Genomic DNA, 21,221 nt, shown 5'->3' with positions numbered 1-21,221 from the left:
GCTGTCAGGGAAAGTAAGCATAGAAAGAAGCCTCTTGGATGATCGCCCTGTCTGTAACGAGACCTGGTTACGGTAGCACTATAGGTCTTCCTTTATTGTTGGTTTCTCAACCATTTCGCTATCGGCTTCGACGTTTCCCGAAACATTCTTACATCAGCTAGCTTTGTAAGTCAGGTAGCAGTAGTGAGTGACGGCAAGCCAGGCCCGCATAGGACACACGCACACACACACACACACAGACCAAGTATGATCGATATGGCAATCATAACAATAACAATCACAATAAGGCAAATCCGAACGAGAGCCTCCAAGCGTCAATTGCAGCATTGACGGCCCAACTCAAGGCAATCTTGGAGTTCCAGTGTGGTTTCTCGTTGCATTTCGTTACGTGACCGGGCTTATTACAGCAGGTACCGCCCTAGTCGGCCTCGCGGGGCTCAAGCTCATCAATCTCAACAGCAGCAGCAGCAGCAGCAGCAGCAGCGCACATGGGGAGCCCCGCCCTATTGCGCGCTGCCCGTCGTGATTCCTGCCGCCATTGACCTTGCACGATTCTATGAACTCATCGGATCTCCAGGACATGCCTCACGGCTAGGCGGTCTGCGTTCTCCGTTCGAGATGTGAACTAATGTTAGACACGGCCAGGCTTGGTTGGGCTGGGTCGTTTGTTGACTTTCTTCTGCCAAGTCGTTGCTGGCACCATCTTCAAACATTTCACCACGAGGGACCCGGCTAGATATGGCCCTTCTAGAGAACAGACCGGGCAAAGACAACGGCAAAACAAAGACGACGCCGCCATCAACGCCAACAAAACGGCAACTGGCGGTGCCGAACATTTCAAGTATATCGTGATGTGTTTCCTGGATCAGCTCCCGGCCAAACCCATTGTCCAACGGCATCATCTGCAGGCGGCCCCCGCTGCTGGACTGGACCCCTCGATTCAAAACATCCCGGACTAGAACAGACGCACGCAGGTCATCCGAATTGTCTGACGGCAACGAAAAGTTGGGTTGACAGGTGCAAGAGCCAACCAGACCAGGTCGACGGTCGTGGGGTGGGAAATCAATGCAACGGCATAAGATGATCTGGACAATCCGGTCGCAGCTCAAGCTGGGCAGGAGACCCCTCCTCCCCTCATTTCAGGTGTAGAATAAGAGCAGCATTAAACGGATGAAGATTTCGTAACGTCAGCCATGATGATGATGAGGCACTGAGTGAGCTCGAGTCGATCCTCGTCTCAAGTCCATCCCAAGGTCAGGCCCAGGATCCTTGTCCCAAAACACCACATCCCTGCTCGTGAACCGGGGGTTCACAGACCATCTACACTACCGGTCTCATGCCCCGATTCGGCCATAGTGGGCCGGCCGACCTACGCCATCCATGGCCATTGCCGTCTGGCCGCCTCATACAGCACGAGGGAACAACAGATGAAAGGTGTTCCATGCAGTATCGCCCTTTTTCTTCGTCCCTGACTCCTCGACCGCCAGGATGCGAGGTGCTTCCTCGACCCGTGCCTGACTAGTATCGAGCAAAGGCCACTGCACTAGCATCTGGCTGCCAAGGGGACAAGAACGAGGCGGGAAAAGTGACGAAGCGGGAAGAGACGAGGGCTAAAAAAGAGGCTTCCATGGGACCCATGAAGGTCTTGCTTCCCTGCGCATAACGCTGTCTTGCCAAGTCAACGTTTGACCTTCAGGATCCCTGAACCCGTCTATTGCAACCCCCTCCCTCTGCTCCCCATCCTTTCCTAGGTTCGATCTCCCTCACCCACATTCGCGTGCTACGGCGAGTACGTACCCCTTCCCTCTCAGCCCACCCCTAACTGCGGGACTCGCCATGGTATGGCCCTTGTACGGGACCACCTAGGCGGGCAAAGCACAAGCATCTCAAGGATTACTTCGATGCATCTGCGGTCTGAGCTCGACCATTAATAGGAGGCGCTATATGTACATGCCGGGGATGCAGGAGTACTTTCGAGACCGGCGATCAACGGTTTATTTCATCCCACTCCCTGCTGCGAGCCCTCTAGTCAGACCCACTGTCAATTTTGTGATAGCCGTCTGTTCAAGGATACCTGGGAGACTGACGCTTGATCGTCTACTGTATGAACCTCCGGGAGATCTGGTAGATGCAGTACATCTGGTACCCTCGTTCATCGTGCTCACGCAACCCATACATAAGTGCCCACACTCCCCAACCATCCAGCCTTTCTATTGTCACTCAGAAACAAGATCGTCTCGATATATACAGAAGATACTGGTGTTATCTTATATCAACTCTTATTAGTACCTTAATCGATATCTGGCCAACTCTACCAGCAACTATTTTTAATACCAACAACAGCAACTCGCCCTCGAAACCACCCCGACTACAACAACCTTTTCAGTCACCCGCCCAACTACCTATTATCATCAACAGTTCGAACAAATAAACGATGGCCACCACGATATACTCAGCTCAGCCCGGCGCTCACTACGGATACCCGCAACCCCCTCCCTCGCCTCCCATGGACGAAACATCAAGATGTTCGCTGCCCTCCATCTCCAACCTGCTGGTGATGGCGGATGCCGGCTCGCCAACAACCGAGTCATCACCCGCATCGCAGCAAGGTAAATATGCCCAGCCCCAACCTCGGTGCGAATTGTATGATCTGACTTGCCATAGCACAATCTACCAAGCCTGAGACCCGTCCCAGCTCTTCTCACTACAACAATGGACCTTCGCGGACCGCTCTGCCCCCTACGCCGCCGATGAGCTCCGAGTCCTTTGAGGGATATCATTCACCATCGGCGAGATCTGTGAGCCAAGTGTCTGTGGTGTCTGCACCCAACTACTACTATGAGTCTACGCCACCGCTCGAGAGCGATATCCAGCGCCAACAGCACATGGCTGCCGCCTCGGTACCCCGGGTGCCTATCCATCCTTCCAGCTACGCTCAGCAAACCTTCGCGGCTCCTCAGTACATGGCTCAACCTACCATGGCGTCTTACTACGCCAGCCCCATGCCCCCGGCTGCTGCCCAGTCCCAAATCTCTGGACTCTACTACCAGAGACCATTGCCTCAGGTAAGAATAACCTCATTATTATTGTACCGTAAGAACCAATGCTAACATGAATAGGGTTTTCCTCCGCTGCCTGTCGCTGTTCCCATGGCCCCGTCCTCGGGTTCCAACCCATGGCAACACCACCACTACATCTCCCCCTCCTCGGCGGCTTCCTTCCCCCAGTCGCAGGACCGATACATCTGCCAGACTTGCAACAAGGCTTTCTCTCGACCCAGCTCTCTGAGAATCCACAGCCACTCGCACACGGGCGAGAAGCCCTTCAAGTGCCCTCACTCTGGATGCGGCAAGGCCTTCAGTGTTCGCAGCAACATGAAGAGGCACGAGCGCGGTTGCCACAACTTCGAGTCTAGCACATCCTCTTTACACTAATTTATACACGGGTCGATAATAATAACCTTCCAATTATGTCGTTTTTACGGTACGGCTTTAATCCTGCGCGGATTCGAGAGGAGAAAAAAGAATCAAGATGAGTTTGGAACGAGGAAAAGGGCGATGGAAAAGGAGGGATGCCTCACGGTATCGACGTTTACGGCCGACAACAACATGGAGTCATTCACTTTATACCCTCCCTCGCCTAGGCACCGGCATCGGATGACCAGCATGGGACAGGACAACGGCGCAAGACGTTCTACGGGGAAAACACTATTTTTTGCTTTTTATTATGGGAAAGGCGGCAACTATTTGTTTGGGATGTATTTGATGAGGGACTGGGCGCATGACGGTATAGCATTTACAACGGCGTTCGCATCATGGACCGAGCTCCATTTGGACGGAGAGTGTCGAATCATTCACTTTATTGGCATTTTTTTTCTGTCAAATGTCTAATGTATAGATGGGAAGATGACTACAACAAGAGGAAGCAGAGAGGGGGGTCAAGAAGCGTGTATTAGCACGACTTTAACAGAGGAGGAGAAGCTCAAACAATGTCTACTGTATGAGTGCTAGGAGACCAGACATTCACAGTACCCGCTAAGGGAATACAAGAAAAATCAAAACAATATATCAAAAAATTATCACATGACTCGGTTCTTCAGTCCGTCTTGACAACTACTACCTTTCCGTCGCCGATCGATTCTACGCTCTATACTCTCCACGGGTGACAAATCAGGATTTATCGAGAGCCAGCCGCGTACTAACTTGGAAGCGCTTTTACCCCAGGATACCATTTACTACTTTAGCCAAGGAAGACGTTGTATTTCCTCATCTGCCCATTCACCTGAACCGGGTTTCTGTCACATTCTGTGACCGGCGGCTTCCCAGTATATGCAAGTAACCTTATTCACGAGTCAAAATGCTTAAACGTTTTCCTGGGGTGGATGGAGGACCGAAGTTGGTATGTAGGCGAGCCAGCGAGCGACACGGCCCCATGTTGCCATGAGCCCCTGGCGCAAACAACGTCCACGTAACATGGCGATAACCAGAAACAGATCCTCATGCAGGGATGGCTTGGGTTGGTGGTATGCGATAGTAATGTATGTACATGTGCACACACTATAGTCAGTCGGACAGGCACGTTGCGACTGTGCAACTTCCAAGGCTATCTTTGCGGAATCAACTTGTTACAGCACCACACCCAAAATGTTTATCCCCTTCTCCCCCTTTAAGCCCCAGCTACTAAACAAAACTACTACACCGACCTTTGAAGGCGGGGGACGAACCAACCCGGTATTCCATGGGAAATCGCGGTTCGCTTTGCTGTTGGCACTTAGCATCTCTCCATCTCCATTGCATGGTTACGACGCTGTCACGTTGTGTTTCAAGCCTATGTAAATCCGAATAAAAGAAGACCCAGGGTGCTAAAAAGGCCCTATATGACAGCAGATATTATTATTGGCGCGCGAAGGGGAGGGGCCTGTTGCGTTACGTTCAGGGGGCATATCCTGGGCCCGGTGGTCAGGAATTGAAACATGCCCCGATGTCACTCCAGATCGCCCATCAGCGGAGATTGGGAAAGCGAATCGCAACACTGATGAATACGAGCAATAACACAGTTGTGTGTGATTATAATGCCAAAGTCTAATAGCGAAGGATTAAGGTCCAAGGTCTTTGGCGATCATTAGTGTGATCTGCCTTGGGGGTAGTGTTGTAGAGAATGCAACACGGCGGACATCCAAGCCTCCCTATAGCACTGCTACTACTCTGTTTTTTTTTTCGGTTGTGTTCACACCGTTTCTTACACACCAAGCACTCTGCCCGATTCGGAACTTACCAGGTCCCCATTACGGCAAGTCGCAGCAAGCGGGTAGAAGGGGTGACCCTTGCTTCTCATCACGGCGGGCGGGACATCCAGGCGTGAGTAAGCAGCAACATTTTCCTGCTCACGATGGTACCCAGGGCGGGCGCACTATAGTACTATACTACACTACCGCCGTTAGAGCCGAGTTACTGGCGATGCGGTCCACTCGGCTGCGTTGTACACACATACATGTCTCCTTGGGTATCAAGACACGACGCAGACAGAGGGATCGGCCTCTACTTTAGGCAGAACGGGGCCGGAATTGTAGAGACCCAGGGCAGGCTGGCAGGCTGGCAGGATGCTAATAACAATGCGGTCTTGTTGTTGGGTAATGAGTGGCCTGGCTAGGCGTTACCCGGTGGGGATTCCTCTAGTTGGCAGCGTAAACCCCGAAGAATCTGTACAACACTTGTACATATGTATGTGTGTTACATACAGACGGTGGGTAAGCAAGCGGGTTTGCGTGCGCAACAACAACAACAAGCAACAGGTCTGTCTGTCGTCTGAGACGCGGCGGGCTTGCCCCCTCTGCGATCGACGACCGAATGCGACTCTGGCTGCATCCGTGGGAGAGCCAAAGTAAAAGTCCAGACTTTTCCATGCAAGTGAGGGCAACGCTGGCGGGCGGTGGTTTAAGCGCTGCTGCAGCCTAAACGTCGCGCCAGCCTCGTTGTGTCTCTCTTGCCTTCCTTCTGTGTTCCTCGCTAGCTGTAAAGGGTGTGTGCCGGCGAAGGGCGCTGGCGGCGGCAACGATCGCGTGGAATATGGAGCCCAGTCCTGAGACTTGGGGAGGAGCAGTTCCTAGCGGCAGCGCCGTTGGTGACGCCGTTCCGTTCTGGGTGTGCTTGCTTTCTTCTTTCCTGCTTCTGCGGTGCCAATCCCTCATCCACCATCCCTAATCCCTTCTCGCATGTGCAAATCAATCAATCAATCAATCAATCGCCAGGCACGGCACTTACCGCACGCGCGTGGCACATGGTTCACTAGCCCTGCCAGCTATTTCCATCCAAACCCAACCTGCTCGCTGATCAGATGATTTTAATATATTTTTACACACCGTCTACGATTAGCGAGGCACATACTAGTCACTAGCCAGTCGCAACGGCATACCGCTATCTGCCTCCCCAAACCACCCTCGTCGCCAGGCACCGGTTTACTGTTTTATCTGTGCGAGTCCATGGCAGCCGCATCGAAGGGTCATCCCGGTGCGCCGCCGGGCTTCCATCGAAGTCCAAGCGATGACATGCTCGTAGGGGTTGCTGGAAAGGGTAATCAATTCGTCCCAACTGGGCGCTGTCTGGGCGCTCGCTCTTCTTTCTGGGCGCACCCCCTCCGCTCCCGTGAACACGAACCGACCAACCTCCAGGTCCGAGTTGCATTTGCTAATCTCGAAATGACATCAATTATCGATTCCCCCTACCATGGCGCCGGGACCAGTGGATCAATCTGCTTATGCTTCCAAGCTGACATGGGATCTCCCTTTTGGCATATTGATATGGGCATGAAGACAATAACAGGAATCGTACTGGTCGCACTCGGCGCATGACATTCATTAGACTTGTTACTTGGTCACGGATTCTGGAAAAGCCTAAAGCGTGCCTGACTAGGCGCCAGGGGCAAGCGCTGCTGCGAAACGGCATTGACCTTGTCGCGTTCATCTAATCTTTCTGTTATTTTCTGTTATGCCTCGGCTCGAGCGAAGCACCGGAGCACGCGCAAGAGCCATCGCATCTTGGTCTGTTGTTGTTTCTTTCCTTTCTGTTCTTTTTAATCATATCTCCTACTGCATTGCCTACTAGCCGCCTCCCCTGGCGTTTGCGCGGCTGGGGGTTTCACAAAGGCCACAAAATAAGGATTCAGATGAGACCTCTGCTCGTCCGAGACATCGGAACTTGCAGCGGCCGGCGGCCAGCCCCCAACGTTTCGAGATGAGACGGGGGAGCGCCTGGTGCGTTCGCGAAAGAAAGAAAGAAAAAGGTGTGTAAAAATAACACAGGGTCGACGGCGGTGTGCAAAGAGGAACTGATGTGGGAAAAGAACATCATCCGTCCATCATCGTCGTGGTTTTGGTTCTGTTAAGCGAGCTTCCCTTTCCTTCTTCAACCCCCCTCCCCTACCCGACCCGTTCCTGCATCGAGCTTGGATGTCCCTGCAGAAACCACCCTGGTGCTCATCCCCGAGCCCCGGACGATCCTGGATCGCCAAAACCCTCTATCCTTGTCATGCTCTTCCGCGTCGGCGTGTGATTTCTGTGCGTAGCGATGCGTCGTCACTCTACACTAGGCTATTAATCTGTTAGTTTGGTTGCTGCTCTGCAGGCTCTAGAGGCAAGCCATCCCATCTCATCGTGACATCAGGGATTATTAGTAGGTAAGCCACACAACCACAACACCGCATTTTCCGTCTATACGCAGGCCGTTCGGGATTTTTGGCCGTTTGGTCCGCCTCGGCGGCAGAAATCAAATCATTCGCCCTTGATTGCACATGGCTGGAAAAAGTCGATATGTCAAAACGCCACCCAACCACCAAGCCAAACACTGCGTGGCCGTGCGTATGTCACCTTTCTTTTTTCTCATCTAGTCGCAGCCATTGCAGCGAGGCGAGGCCTGGGAGGCTTCCATGTGCGTGCTAAGCCTACTTTACTTCAACCACCCGTCTCGTCTCCGGGTCTCGCTGCTCCTAAAATCCTACCCTTGGCGTTTAGTATCGGGTGTCGCTTGGGCTAGAGCGACGCCACGGCAACTAGTCGGTCGTCTGTTCTTGCTTCCTCTGTGCGCAGCTGCAAGGCGGCGTGGTCACTTTTTCCGTCGTCACTCTCGGGACGACTCACGACTATCATTCGTTCGAGGCCCGTCGGGTCCGAGTTGCTAGTGCTCTTGGGCATCAATCGGCAAGATGATCGCCGTCGTCCGTCGTCCTTTGCCTGCATCGTGGCTAAGGCGTAGGGTCTGTATTTACTACGACTAATACAGAAGACAGCTAGCCTAGTCTTGGGTAGTCGTCGAAGCCGCGCCAAACGTCGGGATAGACTTTGGCTAGGTGTAGTCTGCAGGAAGCCGGCCGTGCAGTAGTAAGAAGGGTCTCGCATGATCTTCTTTGATAACCGGTTTCTGTCAACTTCCAAGTCTTTATCTCCCTCTTTCTGTCTCTGTCCTTACCGGGAAAGTGGTTCTCGGGATCCGTAACACACACACACACACACACACACACACACACACACACACGCACACACCCAGTACGTTGGAAATACGCTTGTGCGCTTGTGAGTGCCTGTCTCGGCTAGTAGTGGAATATGATCCATCAGCTACAGGAACTCACTCGGAGATGTGGTATGATTCTGTACATACACAAGAAGAGTGATGTAACAGCCTCGAACCTCAGTCGCGATGTCATCTGGAAGTAGTCAGCATTGCGTTAAGCTGTGTCGGCGAGGATCCTGGGGAGCGATCAGTCGATTGGCAAGAGAAAACTGCGTCACTGTGTTTCCTCCCCTTGCACGGGAAACATTGTTGCCGAGCCTTAAGGGTCTGGTTCTACGGAGCACCCAGGGAGATCTGCACCCCCTTCGAATGCATGGGTGGTCAAATCCCAGGGACCTGTCGTCTGATGGTTCCAAGAGTCCGGACGGAGTGGTGGCGACTGGCGAATGGCTCAAAATCAGTCTGCATGTATCGGGAGTACCTACCTATGTTGTACCTGGCAATGCACTGGTGAGGCGAGGGGGTGAGTGTCGGGTTTCAAGATAGCTGTCATGTTTGAGAAAGTCCAGGGCTCCCCGCACCAGCAGAATGGCCACTGATGATGATGTGGCAACGTCAACGTAAGTGACAGCCCACTGGCACGTAACATCACTCTTTACGATGCGGCACAGTGAGAGAGGGGGAGAGGAAGAAGGAGGGGAAAACAATTATCTGCCGCTCGTTCATGAGCATCCTGCAAGCATGAGGACCATCTACGGCTCCAGATTGGGTCACGATGCACCGTCGTCCACCATGCACCGCATCGTGCCATTATGTGTTGTGTACCCCCTTCCGGCGCCTAGGATTCGCTGAACTTCACCGGGCTTTCGCGAGCTGCTCCGTCCTGCTGCATGGCCGCAAGTCGCCATCGCCAGGCTCACAACGATCATCTCCATTCCTAGAACCTTCTTTTCAACTGCATGCATACTCACCGGGCTTTCCGACGATAGCGACAGAAACGGCGGGTAACGGTATGACTCGTGTAGGCACTCCCATATCCATTCCCCCATCCATTGCCCAGGATAGGGGCTTGAGGAAGCTGGGTCGTATCTTCAGGGCTTTCGGTTGTACCTCGTGTCTTTCTGTGCACAACATGCCATTCATCCGAGGATTTGGCGACCCGGCGCTATGGTGCGCCGTGTAGTCGGCTACGGTTACCTCCCGGGAGGGAATCGCCATGGGACAATCTCAGGTGGGCGGGCTTGTTGTCCGTCCTTGATGGGGCGGCACGGAAGACACCGGACGTCTCTCCAGGGACAGGCTAGCAGCCTCGTCAGTCTCTTCCGTTGCAGCCAACCCTGGATCGCCCAGCAGGGAGAACGGAAGACGAAAACAAGGACATGGCCATGCCGGCGAGTTGGTTGCCTCTCCTGAGGTGGGAGGGCTTGCAAAGGTTACATGCAGTAAACCGGTTGGCTGCTCGGAAGTTGCAACTCGTGAATCGCGTGCGAAATTCACCGACCCGGCACCATGGGAATGGGATCGCCGGCCCACCCCGTGTATTATGTCCCTCCCCTTCTCCTTTTCCTTCTTCTTCATCCTCCTCACTATCTCCTCTCTGTACCCGCTCGCTATTCACCCAACGATCTAAGCGTTGACTTCATCTGCGTATCTAACCGACGGCTCAATCCGATACGCCCTGATAAGGCGTGAAGGAGGGGGCCAGAGAGGGCACGCGGAGATTTCCATAGGACAACTAGATGGGAATGATCTCGACTTCCATATAGTAAGCAGTTAGCGAAGGGAGAAGCCGTTGCTGTTGAAGTTGAATTGATATCTCTCGCCGCCGGATTGAAATGCATGCCTTAGTTTACTCATGCGGTTTGGCGGCCATGGAAGCTTCCAAATACGCAACGTAGATGGTGAGAAACCAGGTATTCGCCGTAATTGACCTGGCAATGGGGTTTAAACGGGTAATTCCTTTGCAACCAGATTTGTTTTGCTTACTACTTTGTAACGATATCCAAGCAACAAACAACGTGTCCATGAAGGTCAGTCCATGTAGCGAGGTGGCGAGCAAGGGGATCTTGACTAGTTGTTATTGATGCAGGTAATAATAGCCAAGAGAGTCGCGCTTCTTGCCGCTCTTGGAACCCAATCTGAGTACGATATTGCCATATCACTGAGTAGTTACGCATCTCTCGCATACCTTCTAGAAGTAGGGATGGGTACACTTTACTAAAAGGGCTTTGAGACCTCCGTACTCGTTATCCCTTTAATATGAGCATTACAGAAAGAACGTGGTTTGCCTCTAATTGGGTTGCGAGTTGAAAAAAAAATGAAGAAAAAAGGTAATGTGTACTCACAAAAGCCCAGGTGTTGTGCGGTGTACTTCGCAACACCCAAGGTATTGGACTACTATTTCTGTCTACGTACACTGTAATATCTTGGCATCAGGACGAAGGAAGAATGCAGATATTTACGTACATCTTACTCACACGCCTGTGGTCCTATTGTCCATACGTCCTAACACATGATGATGATGGTGATGGTACAGCGAGGCTGTGCTGTTGCCCATCACATGTTCACGCCATGCTTCTTATAAAAGTGTAGAGAGCGCCACCATCAGTGAGAAGTAGCGAGAGCTTCCGTATTCCGGGGAGTTTATAGAGTAACCAGTCTATGATAGACAGGCGTTTCGCTTATCTCGATAAATTCACCTCATGAGAAGGTGTATTGGCCTTGAATGGGCAAGCCAAATGCCTGCTACTCTAGAGGTAAGGAGGTCGGCTAGCTATGTAGAATCTATGTAAAGTATGCTGATATAAGAAGATGGAGTTGACAGACGAAATTCCACCGTAGTCGCCTTTTATAAGTCCCCAGAGGCATAATCTAACTAGGTTGATGGGTATTGGTGTCTTTTACTATAGCTCTTGGTGTATGCGTCAGATATGAAAGCAGCAAGTGTGCGATCACTCTATCTTTGCTCATTTTGTTCGTTGATTGGGATTGGGATCTTAGGCGGTGTGCATAGGTACATGTAGCCGGGATGATCTAAGATACGAGTGCTCGTGAGCTAACTTCATCCTTGATGATCGGTGATGTGATAGTGTTGACATGCGGATTAGGTATCGATCGTGGTTTATGCAACTAATACCGGGCAAGCGGTGACTCTTCTTCCTTTTGGGCATAAGCATACAGCCTGTGAGCCAGAAGAATCCTAGGAGTAGTTGGTGATTAGTCGTATAAATAATAAGTAATCGGCATGGCTTTCGCATCGAATAAAGGGGGTGTGTTGATGGTAGTGGACGTGCCAAAGAACGAGTTTTGTAATCTAACTGCTAACTCGAGTGTCTAAAACCCTAAACTCTCCATCTCCGTAGGTAAAGCTACCGGTTTGACCAAAACTTCGGCTGGGAGAGTTAGAGACGAAGCGCTGGTAATGCACCGCGATCTACAAGCTCACGATTGAATGTGTCCTATCCCGCACTTCCTCATCCATATGGGCCTCAAGAATGTTGGGAGGCTGTAGAGCTCACGCACTACAGCCTAAGAGCCGAAATTAGCAAAAGGCATATTCGAATAGCCAGTCATCAACTGTCATTGCGGCGGCGTGGTTTGCTAAGATTGCTGGCAACTGTTTCCTGGGGGCAGCGAGATGGCCCGGAAGACAACAATAACCGATAGGGTACTCCAAAGTCGATCGAGCAATGGTGTCCGCTCCAATGATCGAACGTGGTATGACTAATAGAGGAACATAGCTAGTGATGGCCGGGAGTAGCCATATGTTGGAGGCTACAAGTGCCGGGTGTCACGCCTTTCACCGTCGCTGGATTGTCGTCGATGCTCGAGCCGAGAGTATCCAGAGTATACGGGCTACACACATCGCCATGCCGCGGGTGCTTGGCGGTAGCGGTAGAGTGGCCATGTGGTCGTCGCTAGAAATGGGCAACACTGGGTGCTATAGACGTTGGATCTGATGATGAGGTTAGCCGATGACTACTATATGCCATAGAGGCACCGCGAGATAGAGACACAAGGGCAGGGATTTTCTCAACATTTATCTAGCAAGGTCCTCCTAAAAATCACAGTCACCCATACGTATAAGACGAATTGGCACAACCTACTGATACAATCCAATGGCAAGTACTGGTTGCGCAGGCATGTGTTCCTCCCAGGTTGAACCTAAGCAGAATGAGGAAGTTCAGCCATAGCTTTGCGTCAGTTCGTGGGCATGCCATGAGCTTGCTGGCCATCTACTGGACCATGGAACCATGGTGTGCCCAATGGGGAATAAAAGTCCAGTGAGGGTGCAAGGGGTAGAGTTCCCCGGTGCTTCCGTTTTAGCTCTCACACCACGCATGAAGCCTGCCAACTCAAGCACCCAGTAGAGCCTATATCAGTAGCCACGCAGAACGATTTAGTGTCCGGACTGTCGATGAGGGCGACGCCAAACTTGAAATCTCGTCATTCGACGGAAGCGCCGAGACCATGGACCCCGAAGCGGGAGAACAGGACGGACGAACAGGCTCCGCATGTAGGCACATCCCATGAAGACTTGGGACCTGCATGGTGGTGGTGGTCAAGCGGGAGTGCACATGTGCAATTGCTGGGCGATGACGCCTCGGCCTCTGTAAGCGCGCCGAAGGAGGGTGCCATTGGGTGGAGTGTGACCAAAAGCCAGCGAAAAGCATGGGCAGCGGCTACACAAGACAAGTGAGTTGATTCCTTGCATGTCCGTCAGACATGTCTTCTTCCCTCTCTTCTCCTTCTGCTTATCGCAGTGGACGCAATGATGGAAGCTGAATCTTGGCAGGCGGCTTGAGATATGCGGCCCAGACCCGGGTCTCAGCCTTGTGAGCAGACAAGACCAATCAGAGGTCGGGGGTCGCGCCTTTGCCAGGCAGATTGCAGAGACGTCTAGGACGTCAGGACGTCTATACACGGAGAAGAGGACTCGCTGCCACTGTAGCTTGTGTAGGCAGGCCCGGGCCTAAGGCAGTCCGTCCCAGGATGACCCCGGCACCGCATACACTGCATGGGCGCTGTTCCAGAGCTTCCACCAGCACCAGAGCTTCCCAGCGCCCCCAGCGCTCCCAGCGCTCCCAGCGTCCCCAGCGTTCCCTCCGGCGGCAGCGAAACGCTCTGCCTGCTAGCTGCTTCCACGCCAAATGCCCGGGGAAGCAGCAAAGCCCATAATAAACCGCATTCAACTCCCGCGCTCCCGCCTGCCGCCCACGCACTGGCAGTCGATCTTGATCAGTGAAATCCCCAAATCCCCTCCCTTCCTCCCTTCTCCCAGACAGAAAGCCAACGCCGACCGCCAGCTCGTTTGCAATTTGCTGCTGGTTTGCGTCTGTCGTGCATTGCATTGCATTGCATCAACATCGCATCGCATCGCATCGCTCCCGTCCTTGCTGCTGCTGCTGCTGCTGCTGCTATCGTTTTCTACAAGTAGACCAACCACACCCACTGGGCGCCGGATCCCGCCCACTATCACTCACTTACTCTTACTCGATCGACGACCGCCCTTGTTAATCCTTGAGCAGAGCAATTGCCGAACCGGCCTTCCTTCTTCTGTATTGCCTCTTTCTTGCCCACACGCTCTCTCCCTCTGTCCCTGCCCCCTCTCTTCGACCCGGCTGCTGTCACATTTGAAAATCCCGCACACCTCTTTGCCGCCGAATTTCATATCGCCCATTGCCTCATTCCCCAGACCAGTCGGCCAAAACGGAAACGTCTGACTTCCCCACTGCGATCGTCCAATACCACCACGGTTGTACCTGGAGCGTGGTGCCAGCACCCTGGCTATAGACTGTCTTGGCTTACCCTGCTGTCAGCTCATGCTGATTCGGCCGAGGAAAAGAAACCATTTGTCTCCAGCCTGCTGGTTCTCCTAGCTTCCTCTTCTGTCCACCGCTTGCGACTTGATCCCGAGTGACGAAAGGCTGAAGTCGAAGTGGTGTGTACCCCGTCGGTGTGGGTGGTCAAAGTCGACTGAAGGCTACCGTAATCTAGAAGAAGCAGAAGAAGGGGAAAAAGTCCGTGTGGGTGGGTATGCTTTGTGTATGGTGAACCGGCTCTCTCTCTCGCTCCTCTGCCTCTGCCGTGTATCTTCAAACCAAAACCGAAAACCGAAAACCCAAATCACCACAGGGAAATAGGACAGCAATACTGTCGCGGCCCGTTCTATCCTGTACTATACGGCCCCCCAACGTGCCAACTTCGGCCTGCCGTCCCCCTTCAATTCTTTGATCCATTCTGTTGCCAGCAAGCATTGCATTGTGCCGCCGTACACTGTTCGTCTCATCTCCCGCCCTCACACCACACCCACCCCCCGGTTGGAGCTCCCTTATCACGCTTTGTATATGACCTTCATCAGCCCGCACGCTCTCGCCCTCGCCCTCGACCCGCGCCTCTCCCGACTGCTTCCACGACCGCGGTGCAATGAGCATAACCCTTCTGCCGTGAGAGACAATGAGGCCCTCCGCACCGTTAGATACAACGCTTGACCACAAGGTGTCGCATCATCCGCCTTTATACACAAAAACCAGACGACGTTGCAATCCGGACCTGCCCCTCCTCGGCTCGCCACCGCCGACCCCTGTACTACCGACGCTGCACAACGCTCCATCCTAGTCAAGCGGGCAGCTGGAGTTGCCAACGCAGACGCTGTGCTGTGCTGGTGCCGTGCCCACGTTCGTGCCAATGCCGTCGACCGAGGCCAATACGGTCCCGGACGCGCAATTGGGCCTGACCGAGGATGAGATCCAGCTTCTACGTTACCACCAAACCCAGGCCAATTCCTCGTCATCACGCGCCGCCAGTCGCGCTTCGTCACAGGGCCGCCTGCTGCTGGACAGCTCGAGTCTTGCCGCGCTTTCCAGGCACCTCGACCGCCTGATGGTCCAGATCCAGCAGCGTATCGATTATCTCAGCGAGCAGAGCTCCATGGTTACTATGCAGCAGTATGACCATGCCGGTAATCTGATCGACACTGCCGACAGCGAGATCGCCCGCTTCCACGACATCATGCGCCAGCTGGACGAACTCGAGCTGGACTTCGATCGCATCCGCCATATTCGTGACATCGTCAGGGGCTACCGACAAAGGGTCGAGGAGCTGGACCGTGAACTTGAGCATTCAAGTTCGTCACGGCGGGACCGTGAAGGGCACTCCTCCTCTCATCGACATGGGCATAGTCACTCTCACCGCCACGAAGCCAGCTCATCGGGGCGCCGACACCGACACTGAACCTCCCATAAGCGGCGCACTGCAGGAAAATCCTCATAAAACCCGACGACCTCAACGACATTACACTATCTACGATGCATTATTCGCGGCGAGTGAAGATCTGAAGACTGGAAAGGGTACATACAAGCATGGATGGGTAGAGGACACGGTCACACGACCACGGGGTGGGAAATGACAACACGGTTTGCTATCACGACACGGCAGGGAATCACAGCACCGCCCTCGAGAACGAACACCAAAAAACTGCGCGGTATACCAAAATAATACTGATCGACCAGCGTTTCCAAATACTGGTTTTTTTCTTCTGTCACTATCAAAAATAAAGATTGATGAGGCCTCGCGGCCAGGCAATATAGGGGTAGCCTCACGGCTCATTTGACTATTTCTGGCGTCCGGGAAGCTGTGATTCTTCAGCAGCACTCACGTTCTGTTGCTATTGCCGCCTTTACACCACTTCTCTGGATATGACATCTGGGATTGCTTCGCATTTGAAGATGGATACTGGCTTTTTGGATTTTAGGGCTTTGCTTTTATCAGTTGCGCAAAAATACCCCTGTTACGTTATATTCCCCAAAGTTTGAACTGCAATCATACTATTTTCTGGGCCTTGATTTTTCCACTTCTCCGTGCTACTAGCACATCATCCCAAACTGGTTGCGTTACGGTTAGTGAAAAGCAAATTGGAACCTAGCACGTGAGGACACACGCGCTGTCTGTGTTGGGCAAATGGCGAGATGGCGTGGGGTCAAGGAGGTTGACCTTGCCAGAGTATATACTGCATGAACAAACACGAAATATCAGTATCTTCTCAATTCGTTTGGCAATGGACTTGCATGTCTTCCCCAATCGCCCAGAAACATACAGAAATTACTACGATAAAAGCCTCGCATTACGTTGTCTTTGCTATTCCCTTGCGGCCTGGTACTGGGTAGAACATCGACACCCGCAAGAAAAGGTGACAGAGGAAGTATCAAGGCGTGTAGACGCAATAGGAGTGGTCGTCATGGGGTTGGACCAGAACCACAGCCCGGCCCAGTCAACTGGCTCCCCGGTGTACCGAGACATTTATGTCCTGCTGCATGTCTTGGACTCTATTTTCTTTGCCGCCTCTGGGTAATCAAGAAAATGAACGCAGCTACTGTTAGGGGTTCGCTCGTTGGCGAACCAGCAGAAGACGGCAAAGAGGGACCAAGTAGGCATGCAGATAAGAAGAGATGCAGTCTCATTAGGATGTATGGATTAACTAACGCCAGGAGCCGTCTCCGCTGTTGTCCGGTCACCAGCTTCTAACGAGCGAGTCCTATAACGGATCGATCGACTATAAACATGATATAAGTACGCCTAATTACGCCGTATGTAGGTATATAAATGAGAAATACGTTTTCTGGTATCTTCTCCCCCCCAAACAAAACAAGACTCCGCGAAAGGGGTATGATCATCATCCATCATCATGCGGGGTTTTCTTCTTCGCCCCCTGTTGCTGTTGTGTTGATCCATCTCCGCCAACCGATGGCTAGGTGGTGGGGTGGTAGGTCGTCGTCGTCGTCGTAGTAGTATATAGTGTAACAAGGTAAGTAAGTGTGTATATATGTACAACCCAGAGCTACGCCATCTATAGGGCGTAGTTCTCGGTGTGCAGGAAGATCTCCTCGAGCATATCGTCGCCCCAGATCTCGGCCTGCAGCCGCGCCACCGTGTTGGCGACGCCGACGCGCATGCTCTCGGGCCCGCAAACGAAGACGGCCGTTCGCCGCCCCAGGATGCCGCGCCCGTCCGTGCCGCCCGTCGCCCACTCCTTGAGCATGTAGCCCAGGTCCGGGCGGCCGTACTCGACGCTCCAGCCGCCATCGATCTGGTGCGGCACGGGGAAGGCAAAGCGCATGAGCGACTTCTGGAACTCGGTCGGGGTCTCGGGAAACCCAAAGTCGAACCCCGAGGGCGGCCCGAACGTAGACGTCGGTCTCTGCCCCTGCTGGCCCGGTTGGCCCGGCAGATTGGTAGTCCGCAGATGGGCAAACTCGGGAGGCCGGGGAAGGTCTTGAGAGGGCTCTGCCGATCGATGCTGCTCTTGCCCGGGAGTCTGCGTATTCGAGCCATCGAACCTACGGGGCGACGGTGGCGCGTAGTTAAAATGCGGTTGCATGTCTGGCCGTGGTTGAAGTGGGGGAAATGGAAACCTCCTCCCCCTTTTTATCCTCGGGATATTCGGACCCGGACTGCGGCGGAGGTGGCGGTGGCCCATCGCCGTCATGGGGAGCACTCTGGCTCTCTTCTGCATATTCGTCCTCTTGGCGTCCCTCCAGCCTCCGTAAGGAGTCTTCTTGTGCCGACAGCCTGTTGGCCGGCGCTGCCCGCTGCTGCGGCGGCACTTGATGCGGCTGCAGGTACTTCTGTGGAGGCAGGGCTGTTATCCTGTCTTCGTCCTCGGCGCGCAGCTCGCGCTCGTAGTCGACGTTGCCTTGGGCCTCGTCGCGGATATAGGTCGAGGCTCGCTTCGAGGCGACGCCGGCCACGAAGCCGTCCAGCCGGTCGTGGAACATGGTGCTCAGCGGACGCTGCGCCCGCTCCCCGATACCGGCGCCTATGCGCTGTCGTACGGCCGACGTGACGAAAAACTTGCAAGTCACGCTCTCGGGCGGCGCAGACTCCCGACAGATTCGGAGTTCTTCGCGGAACCAATCCATAGCTTCTAGCCTCTTCAAGGCCCAGATAACGACAACCTTCTTTGTGATGGCCTTGCCATCCCTCATTCGTTTGATGAGGTTCAAAAGTTGAGACATTAGTGAAGTGATACCACTTCCGCCTGCGATCAAGATGCAGGTATCGAACGCGGAGAGTTCTCGGCGCATCCCGCCGTAAGGGCCATCGAGGTAGGCTCGATATGTATGAAAGGGGCCCTTCTCGATAGCGGTGTTCAGTACTCGCCTCGTGAAGCCGCCGTAAGGCTTGAACACCAGGACACAATCGCGGTACTGCTCTCCGTAATCCGAAGGGAAATCTTCGCTGCAAAGTGACGATATGGTAAAGGGGTGGTTGTCAAAAAGAGATATGCCAGGCATTCTCAGGTAAACATATTGACCGGGTTTCCATCTCATCTGAGTAGGAATTGTCACCTTGATGGCATTCTCTGTCATAAGAGTGATGGCAGCCTCATCTCCAACCATGAAAGCAAGCCGCCACGGTTTGGTCCAGTTGAGCTTGAAGAGTCTCATGACGTAGCAAAATACCCAAATTGCGATAGTGCTGTACAGATAATCCCACGAGGCGAGGAAATTCTTCGTGTGCCAGAACAGAAGGCCAACATAGACCATACCGACCGGTACGTGGAGCATCACGAAAGCCTCAAACGCCACCCTTCGGATGAAAGGAAGAGAGGCCACACAGAGCCAGACAAGAGGGACAAGACACGAGATCCCTGTCCCGTAAATTACACCACTACCTTCAGGGAAAAGTCGCGAAAAGGTTTGCATGCCGCCATCGTCCCACACTGGCTGTACGTAGAAGGGCACGGTGTGGACGAGGGACATGAACAGACAAAGATACCCTGCCCACCGGTGGAAGACATTCAGCCTCTCGGGGCCAATGCCGGTGATGTAGGTCAGGACGTTGGTCTTCATGCTGGACGCGATTATCCAAGGGGTCATGGCGACTGCAATCATGCCTGCGCGGATGGCGACTGGAGGCGAGCCGAACTGGATGCTCTGCCAATATAGTGGCTGCAGTAAGAAGGTGTAAAGCGCGGTGAAAGCGAATCCGATAAAGCCGACCGCTACTACAGCAAGGGACGAGAATGTGAAGCGATGCTTCCGCCATACGAGGTCGGGTATCGGTCGATAGAAGACCCATCGGAACAAAGCGAGGGCATCGAGTATGGGCGTGATGGACGAAAAGTCGCCCCTGGGCTTGAAGTCTTTCTTCTCTTGATTCGTTTCGGGGAAAAAGTGGCGTCCGGATTGCCCGGTCTGCATCCCCATTGCAGCCTGTTCAGGGTCTGCGCTGTACATGGCCCTGTAGTGTCGCTCAACGTCCTGCTTGTAGATCGCTTGCCGAATCTTGTCCTGCCACCAGTGCCATATCCTCACAAACAGGACGGATCCCATCAACGCAAGGCAAAAGTATGTCCATCCGAGAGCGTACTTCCCTGCCTTGTCCCAGGGGTCCACGGTGAGTGCCTCGACTAGCCCCGGTGGACTAGTCGCCGTTAACGGGATATGTATTCGCTTTGCTAGTTGGCCTATAGTCCGTGACGCGCCGGCCATTGCGCCTCGAGCTTCGGTAGCCATGATATAGAGACCTTTTGCTCTTCTTCCGACTGGTATGCGATCAAAACCTCCGTGCTATGCGCCAATGGTAAATCGCATCGCACTACTATGAGTTCGACATCAAGGACATCCGCACGGCTCTAAGGGACGGTGTCAGAACTGATAAGAGTGATTGTTCCAAATACCCTCGGGCTATGCGCCAATTGAAGCTGCTCCCGCCGGTCGAACAAGAAAGGTCGACGTGGATAACGAATGCCGATGTGCTTGGTTTGCGATCGAGGAATGCCGGACTCCTCGCGCCTCCGTATTAGTGTATGAATGGGAGATGGCAAGCCGTGCCTTTCGCTTCCCCGTTGGACGTGGATATGCCGTGTATATAACACACAATCGGCAAGGGTTGTTTGCTTTGGGGGAGGGAGCTGTTCCTTTCCGAACAAATGTGACCGGAACTGGCAAAGTCGAACGGTGTAAGACGTTTGACCACCGCGGTTGGTCCGATTTAGTTCGTATTGTACATGCACAGAAGTCGTGCTTGGTGGAACGGAAGGGAGGTGTGCAATTCGACTTCACATGGAGGTCGGTCAATCACAAGCAAGAACAGCTTGGTGTGATATGAATGCTGTAAGGGGACCGGATGGAGAATGGCACCAAAGTGGCGCCAGGCCCAGCGGCTGGCCGTCTTTAATATTGGCTGGTCTGAAGTTGGCCTATTCCCCGCATACTTGCAGGTTGCACCAGGAAGCATGCGAGGTGTGTAACCGTAAGCGCCAAAGGGAAAGCTAGGAAAGCAAGCTCTCGATGCGGGCCGTTATCTGGATGTTCCTAAAGAGGCGGGAGGCGTCGTAGGGTCGCAAGGGGCATGGTGTATACAAACTAGGGTCTTGGGTCCTCGCATGCAGATTTGGCCCCGTAGATCGCCGGTGACAGTGTTGCCGGTGGGGCAATATAGAGACAGCTAGAGGGAGGAAATATGATAGACCTGTTGGTTGATGATGTCGTCTTCAGAGATTTCAGTCGCACCACTTGGTGAGCACGTACGACTGTTGTTTTCTCCCTCTTCTACTTGGGGAGTGAAAGACCTCTCCAGCTTACGGGAGAGCCCAGCTATGCCAATGCGCTCTAGTTGAGAAAGGTTGCATCCAGCGGTGGTGAAGCGCTACGTTCGTCGCATAGTGCTATAGTACGTATGCAATAAGTCAGCTTGCTGTCGAGACAGGTGTCAGTT

At 53.4% G+C, this 21,221-nt stretch overlaps 3 protein-coding genes across 3 annotated transcripts; 2 read left to right on the top strand and 1 right to left on the bottom strand.

Annotated features, from left to right (window-relative positions):
- Positions 1–2,434: 2,434 nt before the first annotated feature.
- Positions 2,435–3,434, top strand: PG998_012562 (uncharacterized protein; the record flags this gene model as incomplete). Its single annotated transcript, XM_066879378.1, has 3 exons — positions 2,435–2,609; positions 2,665–3,065; positions 3,120–3,434. 3 exons carry the CDS (start codon positions 2,435–2,437, stop codon positions 3,432–3,434), a joined length of 891 nt encoding a protein of 296 aa, XP_066725762.1.
- An 11,754-nt stretch (positions 3,435–15,188) lies between these two features.
- Positions 15,189–15,734, top strand: PG998_012561 (uncharacterized protein; the record flags this gene model as incomplete). Its single annotated transcript, XM_066879377.1, has 1 exon — positions 15,189–15,734. One exon carries the CDS (start codon positions 15,189–15,191, stop codon positions 15,732–15,734), a length of 546 nt encoding a protein of 181 aa, XP_066725761.1.
- A 1,612-nt stretch (positions 15,735–17,346) lies between these two features.
- Positions 17,347–20,017, bottom strand: PG998_012560 (uncharacterized protein; the record flags this gene model as incomplete). The annotated part of the gene is made up of 2 exons (XM_066879376.1): positions 17,347–17,836; positions 17,946–20,017. 2 exons carry the CDS (start codon positions 20,015–20,017, stop codon positions 17,347–17,349), a joined length of 2,562 nt encoding a protein of 853 aa, XP_066725760.1.
- Positions 20,018–21,221: the final 1,204 nt, after the last annotated feature.

This window comes from Apiospora kogelbergensis, assembly GCF_038363985.1.
Source record: "Apiospora kogelbergensis strain CBS 113332 chromosome Unknown utg000008l_segment0_segment0, whole genome shotgun sequence".
Classification (NCBI taxonomy): Eukaryota; Fungi; Ascomycota; class Sordariomycetes; order Amphisphaeriales; family Apiosporaceae; genus Apiospora; species Apiospora kogelbergensis.
The sequence above is the reverse complement of the archived record's forward strand: the minus strand, read 5'-3'. Positions and strand labels throughout refer to the sequence as shown.